We start from the raw sequence: 19,007 nt of genomic DNA, 5'->3' as shown, positions 1-19,007 counted from the left end.
TAAAATAAAGTCTCATCAAACAATACAGTTTCAAGTAATTAGGAAATATAATGAAAGAGACCATGCGTGCACTAGGCCTATATTCAGATTATCTTAACAAAACACATTTTAATTTAATTTCCAATATCTATGGATGTATTAATTGCAAAAGGCCAGCTGCACGATTTTTAGTATCTTGAGCAAAACTCAATCGGAAAATTCAACTGCAAATAACGATGGGCCAATGATTTCCAACTTAATTTGAATTCAAAATATTTATACGTATATCTTAATGAATTTAAATGTACCATGAATGTTAAATAAATGTTACTGGAATTCATTACAAATCTGCATTCATCCCAGCAAGTGCAAACATTCAGAACAAATCTATGCGTCCAACTTTTTTTTTACCTGCCGATCACATTCTCTCCTGCAGGGTTTGGTAAATGGATCATCGTCAGAAACATCCATTCACATCAGAACATATATCTTGGTGCTCCCAAAATTTTGGGGCCACAAAAAGCCGAGTGTGTGCTTTGAATAAAATGCTACTGAAATATATAAAACAAACAGGGCTGTTAGAAAATGCAGCTGTCTCTGCTCTCGCGCAAAGACAACAACTTTCTTTGGTAACTGACAATAGGTCAATTTAAAAAAAAGAAAAAAAACTTACATGAGCATACGTGGTTCTTATTATTCATGCATCATTTTTCAGTAAACAACCTATTCAATGATCTAATGTGCGCAGAAAAATATAAATCAACAACAAAACTATAAAAACATGGCATCCACTGCTGCTGCTGGATGAAGACAAGCGGACGCAGTGTTTATTTAAATTTGTAGCCAGAGTGATTGGAATATTTATGGTGTAACTTACATTTAATGAGAAGCAGGCAGACACGCCTTTGTATGTTCTTTTTTTCTTGTTTTACCCTGCGACCGCAGTTCATGTCTGTAAAATCACAGGTTGCGATAAACACTCTGCTGCCGCCTTGTGGCCGCATCATCACATTACCACGGAGCGAAACATCAACCAATCGTTTAGTTCAGCAGAACTTGCTACGTGTTAAATATTTTACAGATGTCTGGACTATGACTGGATTCTAAACTGGTTATGTCACAAATTCCTGCTCACATACAGATGCATCTTCTAAACAGAGAAAAGAGAAACTTCCCCTCTTCATCAATGTGAAAGCAGCCTTCTACACATGCATCATTCTGCCTGAAGTAACACGAAGAAAAAGGCATTTTCCACTAACATTATTAATCGGAATAGGCTACTTCCTGCACCACTGGTTTATCTGTTCAGAAGCTGTTGTTTTGATCTCATTAGAGGACAACTGGGCAAGACCAAACAGTATGTGTGACTGCAACCAAGCAACAGATGTCTGTTTTAGTAACGTTCATTTGGAGGGAGATGCTGCCAACTGGGTGTCCTGATCAACAACGTGAACACTGAACTTCACAACAGTTGCCGTTTTCACACCCCTTACATGTAAACACATGTAAGCAGCAGTACTTAAAGAGTTTCTTATAACTTGTTTTCGGGTGTGAATTTTGCCTTGATGGGCACAGAAAGGATTTGTTGCATCTGTCATTAAAGATAATTAATGCTCTTCGTTGCACGTAGAATATTGTGTAACCAAGCTTTATATTCTGGGCAAACTTGTGCGTCTTACTTATAATACAGGCTGAAAAAAATACACAGCGAGCACACAAAACTCAAACAGGACTGAATATAAATTTATTTTTGGCATTTGCTTGTTACATGCAAATAAAGGAAAAAAAGAAACAACTGTCCAATTGAAAACATTCTGAATCTCCTTTAAAAAAAAAAACAGATGTCTGAAGAAGAGTGTGTAGAAAATGTGATCATTCACTATATTTTTCTATTAAACTGGAAGCTAACATAACATATTTAGATATTTTTCATGTCAAACATCTTCCTTACGAAAAACAGAGTTAGAAGCACCTTGAATGGAAAAACAAATCAAATATTGAAGCGTGTGACACTCAAGAACAAAGAAGATCACTATTACACAACAGCTGCGTACGTTTGTCTTGTTTCAGTATCAGAAGCGTCAATAAACAAGCAAGATGCTTGAAACGGTCTTAATTTAACCAACGTTTCAAGAAAACAAAAAACCCCAGTGTGATGAATACATATTACTTGAATGTCCTGTGCTATGCATTACATGTGTGTGGCCAGGCTCATAAGGAAATGACTCAAGTAAAGAATAAAAGTCTGACCTGCTTTAAAGATGTAGAGATTTGACTTCTCTTTCTTGCCTTAACTGAATAGTGAAATCAAGCCTATGATCTGATGCCACTTTTTCCCTGATGAAGAAATCCCTTAAAAAAACTCTGCACTCTGTCCACTAGGAGACAGCAGAGTGACAGAGGTAATAAAGTCGCCCGAGCATCTAATTCTCAGAGCACCTTGTGACTGGGAACACGGAGATGCTGTGGAATACATGGGGGAGGAAGGTTACAAAACAAAGAGGCTGAACAGCTTGGGGAGCCATTAACTAAATGTTGACAACACGTAAACACTGAACTACTGGGGACTGAAGAGACACATTGGGAATGAGTACGCACATCGGTGACATTAGCAGAGGTCATGAGGGTAACGTGTGTGTCGGGGCTGGGAATGTAGAACTAGGTTTATCAGTAATGGCTCCTTAATGGGTCACGATTTCTGGAGCAATCTAAAAATGGTGATCTTTGTGATAGTTACTAGAAGTGATACGGGGTGTGGGTGACCCAGTTGGATGTCTGATCTTTAGTGCGCTTGGCAGAGCTGTGGGTGGTGAACAGGGATTTGAAGACCTCTGACTTCTCTGTCATCTCCTGAACGGACCTTTTGGTGGTGGAAGACGTCGAGGACTTGCCGTCTTTAGAGGAGGCGGAGGATCCGGAGGGTCCGGCCACAGCTAGGTGGTAAAAAGGCAAATGACAGGGTGAACAAAACAGCAGGACGAAGATAAGGACAAAGACAAACGAGGCAAAGAACGACACAATTCATTAAAAGGAGGGGAATATGATTGTTGCTAATATTTAAACCTGCTTTTTTTCTGTTCTGATACTGATATGTTCATTTTGTTCTATAATAAACAAATTATATCACTGGAGTATTAACTCACTGAACAGATGAACTTTGAATGTGGGGGAGATTCCTTACAGTAATTCTGGCAGACAATGTAAGCTCAGCACTAACACCATTTTCAAATTTAGAGCATTAAAATAGCAGCAAGCATCTCTTTGACCCCGTCAATACATAATGGAGTAATGCCATCCTGAGCAGAGCATGAAGTCTCTCTGTGTACGTTGTAATCAACGCTTCTCTGAAGCTTAGTTTGCATAGCCGTAGTCGGACGGGGCGTGTTCCTGTCAGTACATGTCAGTCCCTGTGTGTGTGTGTGTGTGCCCAACTGGTTAGCTAATCGACGCCACTCTGCTCGTATGGCATAGTCGCGGAGCGCCCATCCTCCCCCAGGTGAACACTCTTAGCGCTGTCAGCACCGTTGCCGTTGTTTGCACCGTTAGCTGCTAGCCGCTGGCGGCGTCGTCGTCATGTTGAAAGGCCGATGGAGGAAATCCCACAATCAAAAGATATGATCTTGATTTCGAACTGTGCACTTTGAAGTCTACATTAAAGCGTTGTCTGTCTGTATTCATCAAAGAAACGTGTGCTTAGCTACCTGACTGGCTGTCTTCGCCACCATTTTCTTGCGAGTCCTCCGTTAGATCCACTTGTGGAGCTTGTGTGTCTTCTGTGGGAAGAAACAAGAGTCGGGCAGTTTGATGAAGACAGGGAACTTCATTCAGTGGTTTAAGTATTAAACTAGCTATGATTTCAGAAAATGTGTTTCCCTATATATGAATTATATGAATGATATAAAAACTTGATAATGAATTACAAAAGGTTGCATAAAAGCTTTCTCATTCAAGTTGAATTCACGATACACTTTGCTTGTGGTGAACACACAAGCAGGAAGAGAAAAGCTGCACTTTTTTTGAAATTGTTCCAACAAAACCTTTTGATTTGAGAAAAACATATAAACCGCAAGTGTTTTTCAGCCAACTTCCTGTTCACTTGTGAGGCAGGAACCCTGTGCTGTTCTGGAGAACTAAACAGGAAACCAAACCAACGCTCCCCGAGGAAACAGAAAACTCTGATCCAATAAACACAGAGCCAAACTGTAAAACCACTGTACCTGTTCCAAAAATCACCATTTATAGGGTTTGCATTTCTTTGATTTTCACGAGACTCTGGGAATGAAAATAAGTTCTAAAGAGACTAAACTCTATGACTAATTCAAAATGATTTATCCACTTGCCCGGTCAGTACGGTTCGTTTGGGGCTGGTGTGAAAGCTGTCAATCAAACCCGTGTGCGGACCAAACAATCAAATGGAGACCGGTGAAAAGGTCAGGAAACGATCTTTTAGAATTGTACCCGGTCATTTCATTAAGAACATTGTCAAAAAAGCGCTCAGACAGTAATAAACCCCGAATCATTACTGTTGAAGATGCCTCCTTTTTGTCCTGTCTCTACCTGTTAATCATTATTCATAACATGCAACGATTTGCAGACCAATAACGGCCTACTGATAGTGCTTATGAACAGATGTTTCTTTGAGAACTCTTTGTGACACCAAAGAAGACAAACAGAAAGTCTGCTCTCTGTTGGTGACACCAGTGAAACAAAGCAAACATCTACTAACAACATAGCATGAAATATGTAATGATTGTGACTATTAGACTCTCGTCTACTGGCTCAGGGAAAGTTATATACGTCATCCACGTCTCACAGCAAAGTCTAAAGTTAGCTGCCATATCTGCAGACTTAAGTGGTTCAGAGGATGATGTCACTCTCTACAGCGTTATTCTAACACAGTATCCTATTTCTCCATCAAAATGTGTAATACATAGCCATGTAATGAGATTTCCTGAGAGTTTCATGTTTGAATAACCCGGCTAACTCAAAACAGCAAATTCAAAACATTATTCAAATTAGGAAGTCAAGTTTTTCTTTTAGCTGCTTGGTTTTGTTTATGTAAAAACAGATTTGTTTGAAGAAGATGGATGACGCCTCAAACAGGCTTTAACAAACCTTTTGATTCCAACGGTGCGGCCACTGTTTCAGCTGCTCTGCTTGCTTTGCTCTTCTTCGATTTCTAAAAGTGAAGAGAAACGTATTGATTGCACAACTATCAAAACAGTTTTTATGCATGAAGACAATCAGGATACTATCCAACCCAACCAAATAGGTCTCTCTCTCTCTCTCCTCTCTCTCTCTCTCTCTCTGCAATTCTGTTTAAAAAAAAACAAACTCACCTTAGTTTTGGCTTTGGCCCGGCCCTCTTCCATCCTCTTTCTCAGCTTCTCCACCTCCTCCTTAGTGCCGTTGAGCACAACAAGGTCCTCAATTTTAAGCGCTTCGCCACACTAAAACAAAAACATGAAAGCTCAGTTAAGCGATACGGACCGACAGTCGGCTGATTGTAATGAACATCCATTTGACCGTTTTACACACAGAATGTTTATGAATGAATTTGTTGTATCATGATGTACACTGAGACAATACCATGGTGGTGTATCGCCCTTCCATGCTCAGAGCTGTTGCTATATTTTAGTGTCAAATAATCAAGTTAAAACACATGAGAACAAATTCATACCTCAAACGTCCAGCCCAAAGCTGGCTTTTGTATTTTTGAGAGACTTTGTAATAAAGTTGTTCGAGTAGTCCCGAAGGAAATTATTCTACGCAACATATTTACAGCAGCTATTCTAACCCAGTGGCCAGGGCGCCATCTAGAGGGTTAAACAGGTACTGCCAGATGGTTAGATTAAAATACAAATAACAATGTTTGGTAATTTGTGTGAAAAAGTGATGAAAAGCGTGCGGTGAAAAGATATGAACCTGAATACATTAAAGTATTTATTTTGGTCATTATAGCCAACACATACTTTATTATTATTTTATCCTTTTATTTATTTTAAACTTTTAAAGTGTTTTTCACCGTGACACTTAACTAATATACGTTTAGGTGTTAGGCTAGTTTAAACATGCATTTCTCTGAGGTTAGCGTGATTTCTAAAAGCGCAGCACCCGGATAAATCACGACATTCAAATGTGCAAACCTCTGTAAAAACAAGTAATGACTCGGTGAAAAGTCCACAAACTCCAGATAAGGAGATGTAGTCCTACTTTGACTTGCAAAACAATGTTTTGTTTATCCAGCTTGGTGCAAAATCACAATAGATGTTTTAGACCACCTGTCTGTGGCATAATATGTAGACTAAAATGGCATCGTAACAGCCTGGACAGGCTGACCCAAGAGTAGATTGCAAAAATCTCTAATTCCTCATTTAGTGTGTTACTCAAAGATACAAAGATAAGCAGCCATGGCTGCTTCAAAGAAAGGAAAAACACACCCATGTCCAAACACAAATATTAAACCCCTGTGTAACCACCAGGGGATCTATTGTGTTGCCGTAATGCAGGCTCGGGGGGGGGGGGGGGGGGGGGGGGGGGGGTCTCTGGCCATGTGCTCTGTTCAACACAAGAGGGATAATCTCAGAAGCTGACCAGGCAGCAAACAAACCCTGTGAGTGCTGCTCTGAAGTCAATCACTCTGCTGCTGCTGCTGCTGCTGCCGCCGCCACGACGGCCACCGGCCAGCGGAGAACCAGAACATGAAGTCAGTGAACAAAATGTCAATCAGGACCTCGCTTCAGCACTGAACCGGCTACTTGACAGGCGACGAACAAGACAGAGAGACGCTGTGGATGATTCAATGTGTGTGTGTACCTCTAACTGGGCAGAGGAACCGGGATGAAAGTCCATTTGAGAGAGAGAGAAAGATTATGCAAAGCCAGAGGACCAAAAAAGAAAGATGCAACACACCAGTGAGCAGGAAACTGTAAGGGGGGGGTGGAGGAGTGGAAAAACCTTAGAGAGAGAGAGAGAGAGAGAGCGAGAGAGCGAGAGAGCGAGAGAGAGGTGTGCGGCGCGTCAGCCGTGTGCTGCTGCTGGTAACCAGGCAGGGACAGACCTCGTCTCGTGGGGATGTGGGGGGAGCGACTTAATCAGCAATGAATACAACAAGAGGAAAAAAAAAAAACTCTGTCTCACTCTATCAGGGTCCCAAGCTCAGAGAGCACAATCTCACACTCTCCGTACAAAACAATCCTGTGTCAACTAAGTTTAGGCCAAACATAGGACAGAAATACTACTACTACCACCACTACTACTGCTCCTGCTGCTGACAATGGTGCAAATGGCTTCTGATCTCCACGGGACTCTGGGCGGTTTGTAGTAGCAAGCTCTGAGAAGCTCTCCAGGTAACGATGATCCGACGAGGCGCTGATGTGTAACGTTTTTTGCGTCACCATTCGGACTACAGACTGAACTGCCTCGAAGGTAAATGGCTCACCTTGCCCCGTCTTTGGCATTGTGCATCTGCCTGCATGTGTGTGTGTGTGTTTGTATGTGTTGCATTGATATATATATATATATTCAGATGTTTGATTTAGACAGCAAACATAAACATAAAGTAGAGATGTGATCTAAAAACAAATGTTAAATGATTATTATCGCAAAAAACAACAGATCTTAAGATTTTTGATGGAGCAAAAAAAAAAAGAAACACCCCCGGGTACAAACATTGAGAGCAATCAAGCTACATGTTTTATCTCATTACATGCCGGGTTGGTCTCAGTGAAGGAAGAGGTGTGAATGGGGGCGGGTGTTGGTGGCATCTCGACAGAAGATTAGAAACGTGCATATTTCCATGACCCCCCCCCCCCCCTATGGAAATCTGTATCTTTGGTGTTGTTTTCAAAGAACAGCAGGACTCGAGTGAGGACTCTTCACTGACATGGGATTAGGAATAGTCCTCAGAGACAGTCTCTCCAAAGAGCAACTTGTGGCTAACATGTAGAATGAAAGACAGACTTATGTGAAGTATTGAGAAGGTTTGTCATACCAATGACAGCCTTGGACAGCCGCCGTTACTCAATCTTGTTTGTTTTAGAAACTGTTCTGGATGGTAACTGTCTCTGAGAATGCCTTGCATTAACATCTTAGTCAAAAATAGACGGTGACATATAATAATACTAATTACTTATTCTATAAGTGGCAGGCTCTTTGTGCCTCCATATCAAATACTACTCGTCAGCTAGGACGGTTCAGAGGGTCCTTGTGCATGTTGTGCATGCGACTGCAGGGTATCACACGTATTACCACTCGTCTCTCAACTTAGGTCCCGTCAGACTGAAAGCTTTCCTCATATCTCACATAAATGTTGTTTGTTTACTTGTCGCTATCGGTTGTACCTTGCACATGACGTTCCTGAGGTATTCCTGTTTGTACAGATTTCAAATGATCCGCCAAAGCCCCTTCACTCAGTCTCTATATCATGTTTCAATAACAGCTGTAATCACTTTCATCATTGAGGACATTCATTTGTCAATTCTTTTTCAGTGATTGAAAACTAATATAAATCAATTGGTTAAACCTATGAAATAACAAAACAGCCCTTCTCAATTAATGCGTTTTAATTATAATATGAAACAAAAGAAAGCAAACTATAGCCAGAAATTGTCTGTTGTTTCTACGTGATAATTGACTGATTTTCTATTGATCAACTAGTTGATTATTCAACTACCAAATCGTTTCAGCACTAGTGTCGATGCATGTTCCTAACAGGCATAAACATATTCATATCAAAAACGGCCATGACTGCATTTAAAAAGGTTTATTTTAGTATTTTAGCACTCTATATTTTAGTACATTTTTTTAATTTATTATTTGGCACATTTAGATTATGCTTTTTCAAATTTGAAGCCAATGAGAGAGAAGTTATATGATAATACTAAATGATAATTGTGATCATAGTCATAAGGATAATAATGTTTTTTTTATGTAAAGACGAAAGGAAAGAGAAGACAGAAAGTGCAAAGAAAGCCGAGAATTTGATGGAATATATTACTGTAATGTTTTGCCAGTTATGAGTCACATCTCAAATAACAGTCACTAAAAGACCAAATTCTGTACACTAAACTACATTTCTTGATCTAAAAACTTGCTCCATCAATTAGCGCTGACCTACATATTTAACCCCATTTCATATCCCTCAGGAGTTCAAGACCCTAAAACTGCGAATTACCAACGCAGATGTCTTTGTTGCAGGAGTTTTATCTGCGGTGGTGCTGTTTGGATACGGTGAAGCAGAACTATTATGTACCAGCTTGAGGGGACAAAATGCAGCTTCCTGGTGTGCCTGGGGATGAGCATCATTATCTGTTCAGTTATTTACATGAGGGCCAGGATGCCCACAGAGCCCAAGCTGCTGGAGCCTTCAAGCTGCAGGCCCTTCTCCACTGAATGTAAAGCGTTACTGCCCGGCATGGAGGAAGGCGTGGAGTGGTACCGCCGTGACTGCCAGGTCAGTCGATATACAAGTTAAACTGAAGTGAGAATCACACATGTTACATGGGTAACTGTGTTTTGACGACCGGTGTAGTGTTAATACATTTTTCTTTTTGTCTATAGGTGGAAAGCTATATTCTGAGTAGTCGCATACAGTGTTCCAAATTGATCAGAGACCTACACTTCATCACGAGACCTCTGAGTCGGGAGGAGGAGGACTACCCTTTAGCTTTCATTGTGACCGTTCACAAGGAGCTGGAGCTGTTTGTGCGCCTGTTTCGCGCCATTTACAATCCACAAAATGTCTACTGCATCCACGTGGACAACAAGGCTTCGCCGGAGTACAAGGCGGCTGTACTGAAGCTAGTCGGCTGCTTTAAAAATACCTTCCTATCCAGCTACAGCGAGACAGTGACGTACGCTGGCTTTTCCCGCCTGCAAGCAGATTTTCACTGCATGAGGGATCTAGCGCAGTCCAAGATAGGCTGGAGGAAGGTGATGAATCTGTGTGGACAGGATTTCCCCGTCAAGAGCAACCTGGAGCTCGTGCGGTACATGCAGAGCAAAGAGTGGCGGGACAGAAACATGACGCCCGGGGTCAAGCAGCCGGTGTCCATGAGGCACAGGACACAGCTCCGGCACAGGGAGATAATGGGCTCAAACGTGCCTCTGACGGGGCTGGGACTGAAGAAGGGTCCGCCTCCACACAATCTGCAAGTTTATTTTGGAACGGCGTACTATGCTCTCACGAGGGATTTCGTAGACTTTGTTCTGAAAAGCCCAATAGCCCGGGACCTCCTGGAGTGGTCCAAAGACACGTTCAGTCCAGACGAGCACTACTGGGTGACCCTCAGTCACATCAAAGGTAAAACCGCTTCAAACGGGTGCACGGGGGGGGGGGGGCGAGGTTCCGCAGCGCAAATCCTAGAAAAGAACTATTAATTATTAACTTGTGTGATTATCATGTTTAAACACAATGAGTTGTGCGGTACAGAAACAATCAATGCAACAAGGTCAAACAGCACATTTGGTTCCTAAATGCTATCAATGTTTTACATTGACTGGGCTTTTATGGCAACATTTCACATGTGCATCAGCGGTGTGATGTAATGCAATATGATGGTACGGGACAACGCCTGAGTTAATTCCCTTTTTCGAGTAAAATGAAACTGTTTTTACACGTTACTAACTTGCACAGATGGCACTACTGTGTTCTTGAAGTACAGCAGATCCTTTATTTTCATCCCACACATACGGCACAAAGGAAAAGTACAGCTTATGAGCTTATGATCAAGAAACATTTATCAGGAGTTCCCCTCTGATATCCTACGTATAAGCACCCTTGGTAGCCTTGCCGTTTTTTTCCACACTTGAGTAAATGCTCGAGGCAAATCGAATTTGAAACTACATTGTTTTTCCGCCTACATTCAAAAGACAAGCATAATAAATTCTCAAGAAATACTGCAATTGGTCTTTTCCAAGACACTGACTGAACAAAGAAAGGAAATGAGTCACCAGGTACTGCTAAAGTGGCGGTTGAAATGCAATGGGCTTATTTCCCCTTTTTAAGAAATGATGTGGAATAAACTGTAATCTTTTGGCAACATATCTGTCCTGAGGTAGCAGACTTTATCTAAGGAAAAAGCCTCGTCGTAATATCTATTAAAACTACGGCTTTTGCACTGAACCCTCACAGACTTTAACTGATATCAATATTGATATTGATCATTTCATCAAGACATTAGCAATACCTTAAAAATCTTTGTAATTTCTCTGTTCAGGATTCAGAATTATTGTGAAAATGAGGCAAAGATAGGACGTGCTTTTTTGATCTTCACAGGGCTGTATTTATAAGTGATGAGTAAATACTAGGCCTGTGTGGATGCTTCCCATAGATGAGCTTAGGGAAGCGATTGTGCACTGCTATTGTGCACTGAGGTAGGAAAGTTAACTAGACATGTGAATGAGGTGAAGAGGAAGCCGCACTGAAAAGCGCACACGCACGAGCTTCACAAAGAGGACATTTATGCTCGAGAAAGTGTTTTCAAACAGCTCGTTTAAGTTTTACAAAATGAAAAGGCTTATGAAGGATGAGAATCTACTGGAAGGCAAATTCACTTCCCCACCTCCGATAAAGAGCACGCAGTCGCTTCCCCACAGAGCGGGGGGGGGGGGGGGGGGATCTCCCAAATTAAAGTAAACTAAAAGTTCAATCAAGTCAAATAACTAGAATTAGTCCTGTCTGGTTGTGTGTTTGAAGAAGCTCCAGGCAGCCATCTAGATGGAGGTTGGGAAGGAGACATCCGGTCCATCAAGTGGAGGGATCAAGAGGGAACGACACACAGTGGCTGCAAAGGTACAGTACAGAGGTGCATGTGTCATAATGAGGTACTACTTGGTTGATTAATCCCTGTACCACAGGACTCATCTATGGTCTAGCTTAAATTCTACTCGTCTTGTGTGTATAGTGAATTATTGATACTATGTGAATCTGTAATACACATATAAACGTGTACTAATTACTACATTTCCTTCATATTAACCTACCTCATACTCTCTCTCTTATGACATAAACATCGTCTGCTCCTTACTCTTTGTTTTATGTTCGGCTCTTTGGCTCCAGACAGGATTACAGGACCAATTACTTGCAAAGGCAACATAAGATTTACAGAAGAAAAGATGATAAAAGAACAGATATGAGGGTTTATCTGATATGACGTGCTCTTCAGTAGGTTGTCTGTTTTAAATAACCTTTTACAGGTTAAGGGTAAAAGAAAAAAATGTTATGTAACAATGTGCGGTAAAACAAACTCAGACCTTCTATCTAATATACAAGTAAAGACCAGAATTGTTGTTGTCGTGTTCCAGGGCATTACGTACGAGACATCTGTATCTATGGCGTGGACGACCTGCCGTGGATCATCAACAGGAACAGCATGTTTGCTAATAAGTTTGAGCGGGACACCTTTCCTGAGGCCCTGGACTGCCTGGAGCAGTGGCACAGGACCAAGGTGTTGAACCAGGCCACTGTTTCCATAGAGCCATCGTGGCTTCTGGCCACACAGAGCAACTCAAGCCGCAGCTACTTCAACAGCACCGCTGGAGCATGAAATCGCTGTTGGCTGTGAATGTCAAAAATGTGGGCAGAAAAAAAAAAGAAAAAAACAGTGAACCGAGAACGTCAGGAGGACGAGCGATCCCCTTCCTCTGTGACAAGAATACCGTTCACGCATATTTGTCCATGTATGAAACTCTAATGGCTGTCCTGATAATCAGAAGACAGTGTGACTAAAATAACTTCACAGTACAGCAAAAGTACAATGAGTTCAGTTTAAAATATACAAGCATGTAACAGATACTATTTGAGACAACTGCACTACACACAACTGAATATGAATTTCATATTGTTTAATTAAATTAAATATTTAAAGTTAATGTGTGTGTTCCAGTTTAAAAAAAAGCTGTTTTTTTATTTAAATAAAGTGTCGGAGGTGTACACTAACAAATAAAGACGATGTAAAAAATCTCCCTTCTTTCCTTTTTAAAACAAGACTCCCGGCTCTATTGTACATCATGATGCCACGCTGATGATGCCCAGTGTGGCACACTGGGTTAAGAGGGTTGTCTGGTGACCGCAAGATCGATCCTTGGCTGGGACGTGTCAAAGTGTCCCTGAGCAAGACTCTGAACCCCTAACTGCTCCCCGGGCGCTTCTCAGTAGCCCACTGCTTCCATTAAACTAGGGATGAGTTAAATGCAGAGGTCAAATTTCGTGTATATGTATAAGACAATAAAATCATACAGAGGAGAGGGCAGAGGCAGAAGGTTTACTGACCATACCCGTCTCCTCCCTCCCTTCACAATATGCCAACATTAATCCAGCACCACGCGTCAATGGAAAGCGTCAGATAGTAAACTGTAAACAGAGTATGAAACTCATCAATATAAGACAAGTAGGGCCGTACCAAATAGTTGGAAGCTTCACTTATAACATGGTTGTATAACGTTATAACCACCACTAATATCATTAGTATTGTATTATTTTTAGATTCCAGTGGTGGCTGCGTAGAATTCTTTCAAACTCATGGGATCCAAACATTTCCCATAACTCCAGAGCGGAAAGTCTAAAAATATAACTGTAATGAAAAATGATGTCATCTTCTCCAAAATTCACATGTTTTTATCTGAAAAAAACATTCTGCTTCTCACCATATTTATTGGCCTTTCAAAAACAATAAGAAAACCACCTTCTCCCTAACTTCGGCCCTAAGAGTCCACAGCCATGAGCGCGACTCTGTGAGGCTGTGCTTTGAGCTAAACGTTAACATCGGCATGCTAACATGCTAACATTGACAGTGCTAACATGCTAATATCGAGCAGGTTTAATGTTCACAGTCTTCCTTTAGCATGTTAGAAAACAAACATTTTCTAAGCAGCACAAAACACAAGTTCCAGCAGAGGCTCAGGAAAGTGAAAAGTACTTGCTCCTGTATTACTAATGGCATTATCTAGAAAGTCACTTCACTTTAAAGCACTTAAACAGAAGCATTAAGTCATAGTCTCAGGAGTACGGTTAGCTAAGGTTCTTGGTAACAGTGGTTATTAAACATTTGGATATTTATTTTTTTTTATAAAAGTGACTCGCTCCGACAAAGAGCTGCAGGCTCTGATCAGTTGAGGTACACTTCAAACCTCTATCACACACAGTCAAGGTAAAACACACAGCCGTAGGGTGTGTTCAGAACACTAATAGCACTAAAAACAAAGGGGACTGCAAAAGTGTGGGCATGCTGCTTCAAGGTCCCGAGGCCAGATCTCAATGCCCATCCTATATAGGCTCTGAACCGGTCCAGTTGCATGCATCATGTCATGTTACAGATTATTAGGATAGATGCAAAAGTGACCCTCTATATGCAGGGAAAACCCACTGTGAATATCACTTTTCACAGCACTGGTCCAGACAATGCGACAAATGTTTCATTGTATGAACTAAACATGCTCACGGTGGATTTCTGCTTCTTCAGGTTCTTGTATATTTTTTGCTAAAGGTCTATCTAGTAACTAAATTCTCACATGTCAACACTACGCTAGTCAAATGTGAGATTAAATAAGAAGCATGCAAATTCCGCCGAAATGTCAGTGGCTATAAATACAAGAAATTGCGGTTTGCCTAATAAGTCTATCAAAGCAAACATTTCCGCAGAGAGAGTCAGTTTCCCACATGAGGCACTGTAGCTGTTCTTATGGTTTCAGGACCTATTTATTGCAAAGTTAAACAACTGATCCGTGCCTAGATGCTTTCACCGCCACAGAAAACACAACAGGGACCGGATATGATCGGCTGTCTGCTACCACATGATGGCCTGTGCATGAGAAATTACGACCACAGCTTTAAAGCTACTTAAAATAGGTCAGGTCCCCAAATTCTTGGTAGGCCTTGTCAAGTAGGTTTGAGATCCCAGAAGAGCTGCCCTGAAGTTCAACGAATAGAGAACGGATGAAGAAGATCAGGCCAAAGAACACAGAGCATATATGATTCAAATAAAACGTATAATCTAATAGTCGATTTATGCATGTATGTATTGATATGAAATGATTTAACAGCTACAGCTGTAATGGGACTCTAATAAAGAAAATGTTGTGCCATCCGACAGTTGATGATATAAAGACTAAAACAGCAGCTCGGCTTCTGGGGTCATCGGGTCTCAAGGGAACGTATATCTGTGTGTCGTCTGCGGAGCATTGAAAAGAGACATTGTGACGTTGGATGATTTGACCAAGTGGGAGCATGTTTATGGAAAACAAAATTGGACCGTGCGGTACACCACAGTAATATGAGATGTAGAGGATGAGTAATTACCTAAGGCGACAGAGTGGGTTCTATCGGACAGTAAGATTAAAATCAACTAAGTGCAGCGTCCTTGATGCCAACCCAGGCTTTAAGACAGTTGATTAAAAAGGTCATTGTGTCAAAGGCTGCACTTACTGTAGGTCTAAAATAAATAAAATCAAGCTCTCCCCTCTGTCGGCTGCTAAAAAGACATCATTGGATACTTTGAGGAGGGCGGTTTCTGTGCTATGTAAAGCTCTAAAACCTGACTGAAACTTCTCAAAAACGTTATTAAGGCACATAAAAGCTAAAATCCTGAGCTTAAAAACGACTTATTATTTAGAGTTCGGACATTTGAAAGGTCAAAACTAACAGGCTTATAGTTAGGAGCAGGAGGTGGCAGAGGGACGGTGATGGTGGTTACAGGAATGGGTTTCTCGGTCCTGTAAACTGTTTTATGTGTCTTGATAAGAACAAGACGTTGGGACGGTTTAAACGGTTGAGTCAAAAAGTGGAAGTGCTGCTGCATACGTCTCTGTCTCTGAGACAGAAACGTATGCAGCATTGACCATATAAGGAAGTATAAGTGTGTGTAAAAATGAATAGGCATGAGCGGCTAGATGAGGAGTGTGGAAATGAGGATGGCTCTACGGGACAATAAAAAGAAAAGACTCAAAAGATCGAGTTGGGATTTGACGCTGGCTCCATTTGGGTCATTGTCGGGAACGGCTGAAAAAGATGAACAGCGAACCCTAAAGACACTTGGATGAAAAGGAGTGAAAAATAAGTGATGTCCAAAGGACAGCTGGGCCTGTGACAATAGTTTAGCTAACAATTATGACAGAAAAAATGCCAAAATAAAATTACAACGGAGAGCGAGCTGTATCCAGCGGTCAGAGGTGTGAGTTAATAGGTGTCCCCTCTCAATACACCCATAACGCACTAATAATAAATATGTCCCATAAAGCTTCAAGAGCTCGCACTCAACGCCACACGTCCTTGGGTCCTCATCAATACACCCACCAAGTGTGAAGGTGATCGGGTGAATGGTTGCAGAGAAAATCGAAGGACAGAAATAAAGACATTCATACGGAGACTCCGTCCCTTTTAGTTAAGTAACCAAACATCTGCCAAAGATAATCACACATCACAACGGGGTCAAATTGGAGTAGGCTGCCGGCTTCCTATTGCACTACAAAGGGACAGTCATTTGCACTGTACCGTCTTTTTCTTATATATAACTGAGTATTCTAAATACCTTGAATAATGTTGGTTTTTTCACGCTACACAGATTTTCTGGATAGTTGACACAATTTATTCAACTAGTGTACAATGTTTTCAGATTTCCAAACCTCCCACAGGAGCTGTAAACCATTACCCTTCTGATTATTAACACACTCTCTTATTTATCCAAGCAACAGATATTGCATCTGGAACCACGTCATTGCCAGACTGTTTTATCTACATTGATAACAATGCTGCTTATTTACCAAGCATTAGCAGGGACAGAACTGCAGGAGCAGAATCACTGCCAAACACTGAGAGGTCACTAATGGAGAGGTTTAGTGGAAGGAAAGATTACAAATCTATAAAAGAAGGGAAAACAAACAGTTTGCAGACCATTGGTTCATTGAAGAAAGTTTGAGTCGACAGACCGGAGAAAAAAGATTGAATAGTGCTCACCTTGTGACAGATTTCTGTCTTGACCTCCTTCAGTGCCCGGTCAGAAAAGACACAGCCACAGGTCTGCAGGTAACAGAACCTGAAAATTAAAGTCAATTGTCAATACAGTTATGTGTGGTGCATTCTTCTAGTATTGTCTAACGTTTGGATGAAAGTTAATACTGGTGATGAGAACAGCGGAGCTCTGTATGACCAACATATATTGACTTTTATAGCACGATGTGATCAACACAAAACTAGAATCTTTTGATTATACTTGATACCTTTTTATTATAAGTTGTGGACCCTTTGCTTGTTGTTTGTTACCTGTGCTTGCCATTCATCTCCAACCCAACAACAGGGCAAATGAACATGCCGCAGTGCATGTCTTCATATACGTCTCCTTTGGTATTTCTTCTCTCTCCCTTCCACTCAGGGTTATCGGTCAAGTTCAGTTCCTTTATATCCTGTAAAGGGAGTGGATGGATTAACGGGTAAAACATTACATATGAAATCAATGCAAGTGCATAGGGCTGGGCAATATATCAATATTGTAATAAGAGTATATATTGTCTTTGATTTTAGATGTCATAATATAAGTGTTGTCTTTTCCTGATTTACTTACTAGACTGTTCTAGCTGTTTTGTTATTTGTCTTTACCCACTTAGTCACTATATCAACATTACTGATTATTTATCAAAAATTGCATTTTGTAAATATATTGTGATAGCACCTATGGTCAACCCTACAATATCGCCGCAAAATACTGAGAAGTACTCAGTCAAAAATATCATTTTGGTGTATTTTCTCCTTTTAATAACCCCGCCCTACAAGTGTCAGCACACACCAACACACACACTGTACAGCATAACTGGGACTTTGAGAGTAGAAAACTTCAGTGTCAACATACCTTGATCCCACGGATGTGGACTACGGCCTCAGCATTGGGTCTCTCAGCAGTCTTGTCCAACAGATATTCAATGATAGAATCTTTGTTATAGAGCCTGAAACACAACACGGACCAGACTTTTAGGACATAGTGTGCTGGAATATGCAGGTATTTCAAATATGGGTAAATGGAAGGAAGACGTTAACTGGTCATGTCAGGCTCGTTGGTTTGTGACACAAACACAATATGTGTTGTTGTGTTTGTCTATCAAACAAAACAGCCAACTCTCACCTTCCCAGATCACAGGCAACAATGGGGCGTCTGAGTTTCTCCTGGCTCAAGGCACAGTATTTCCATTTGGCAGCTAACTCGGCATTTTTATCCACCTGGAGACATGGACAGGTATGTAAGAGCACGCAATACACAACAAGCGTTCAAAGTAGTCAATTGCCTTCCTCTTCAGTCTGTGACCATTAATTAAACCTAAAGACACGTGTAACGTTACCCGTTGTTTTTAAAAAGCTAACGTTAGCTAGCTAGCTGTCGAGTCGTTAGCCAGCCTTCTTGTAAGCTAACGCAGCATAACGCCGCGAGCATAAACAGCTGGCTAATATGTCCTTATAAATAAACAACATATTTAAAATAAGTGAATGAACCACTTCATCATTTCTTAGTATCGATGCAAATAGCCATAAGCTAATAAATAACTACTGGCAGCTGACGACAACAATGCTAACCGTTGTGACTTTGAAAAGGAAGAATAAATAAGCGTAACACACCTTCTCAACTTTTTTGGGGCCTTTCACCAACTCGTGTCTTTTAGGAATCGTGCCACCATCACATCCCATCTTGAAGGCTGATTTGTAAAGTTGAGATTGAATCACACAAACAGCTTCTGCTAACTTAATGCGTACAGAGCTACCGACAGACAGGAAGTTATCAGGTTGTAAACAAACAGCGAGAGATTTGCAAAGCTCGCGGGATGTGTGGCCGATTTGATGTCGCCCTCTAGTGGCTGAATGAACGCTTCAGATGTATTTTGTAGCATCAGCCACTGTGTGGAAGTATCACCTCACATTTCAGTTTACTGGTTTCTGTACAGCAAGCAGCCCAAATGGGAGCTGCCAAAGGAATGCGAAGCAAGTACAAATGTTAAATAAATAGAAAAAAATACAAATTAATTAACAGAAGGATGGGGAAATATCGCCA

The 19,007-nt window shown here is 41.1% G+C and overlaps 2 protein-coding genes across 2 annotated transcripts; one reads left to right on the top strand and one right to left on the bottom strand.

Moving 5' to 3' along the window:
- Positions 1–1,706: 1,706 nt before the first annotated feature.
- rtf2 (replication termination factor 2) lies at positions 1,707–18,728 on the bottom strand. The gene is made up of 9 exons (XM_079157021.1): positions 18,578–18,728; positions 18,090–18,184; positions 17,820–17,913; positions 17,237–17,376; positions 16,931–17,009; positions 5,319–5,429; positions 5,095–5,158; positions 3,681–3,752; positions 1,707–2,912 (listed from the first exon to the last, which is right to left on the bottom strand). The coding sequence occupies exons 1-9, from the start codon at positions 18,644–18,646 to the stop codon at positions 2,716–2,718; spliced, it is 921 nt and encodes a 306-aa protein (XP_079013147.1). The 5' UTR covers positions 18,647–18,728; the 3' UTR covers positions 1,707–2,715.
- On the top strand, positions 7,283–12,902 carry gcnt7 (glucosaminyl (N-acetyl) transferase family member 7). The gene is made up of 5 exons (XM_079157085.1): positions 7,283–7,407; positions 9,178–9,433; positions 9,541–10,282; positions 11,678–11,773; positions 12,286–12,902. Exons 2-5 carry the CDS (start codon positions 9,227–9,229, stop codon positions 12,525–12,527), a joined length of 1,287 nt encoding a protein of 428 aa, XP_079013211.1. The 5' UTR covers positions 7,283–7,407; positions 9,178–9,226; the 3' UTR covers positions 12,528–12,902.
- Positions 18,729–19,007: the final 279 nt, after the last annotated feature.

Source organism: Pholis gunnellus, assembly GCF_910591455.1.
Source record: "Pholis gunnellus genome assembly, chromosome: 3".
Classification (NCBI taxonomy): domain Eukaryota; kingdom Metazoa; phylum Chordata; class Actinopteri; order Perciformes; family Pholidae; genus Pholis; species Pholis gunnellus.
This window is presented reverse-complemented; position numbering and strand designations above follow the sequence as displayed.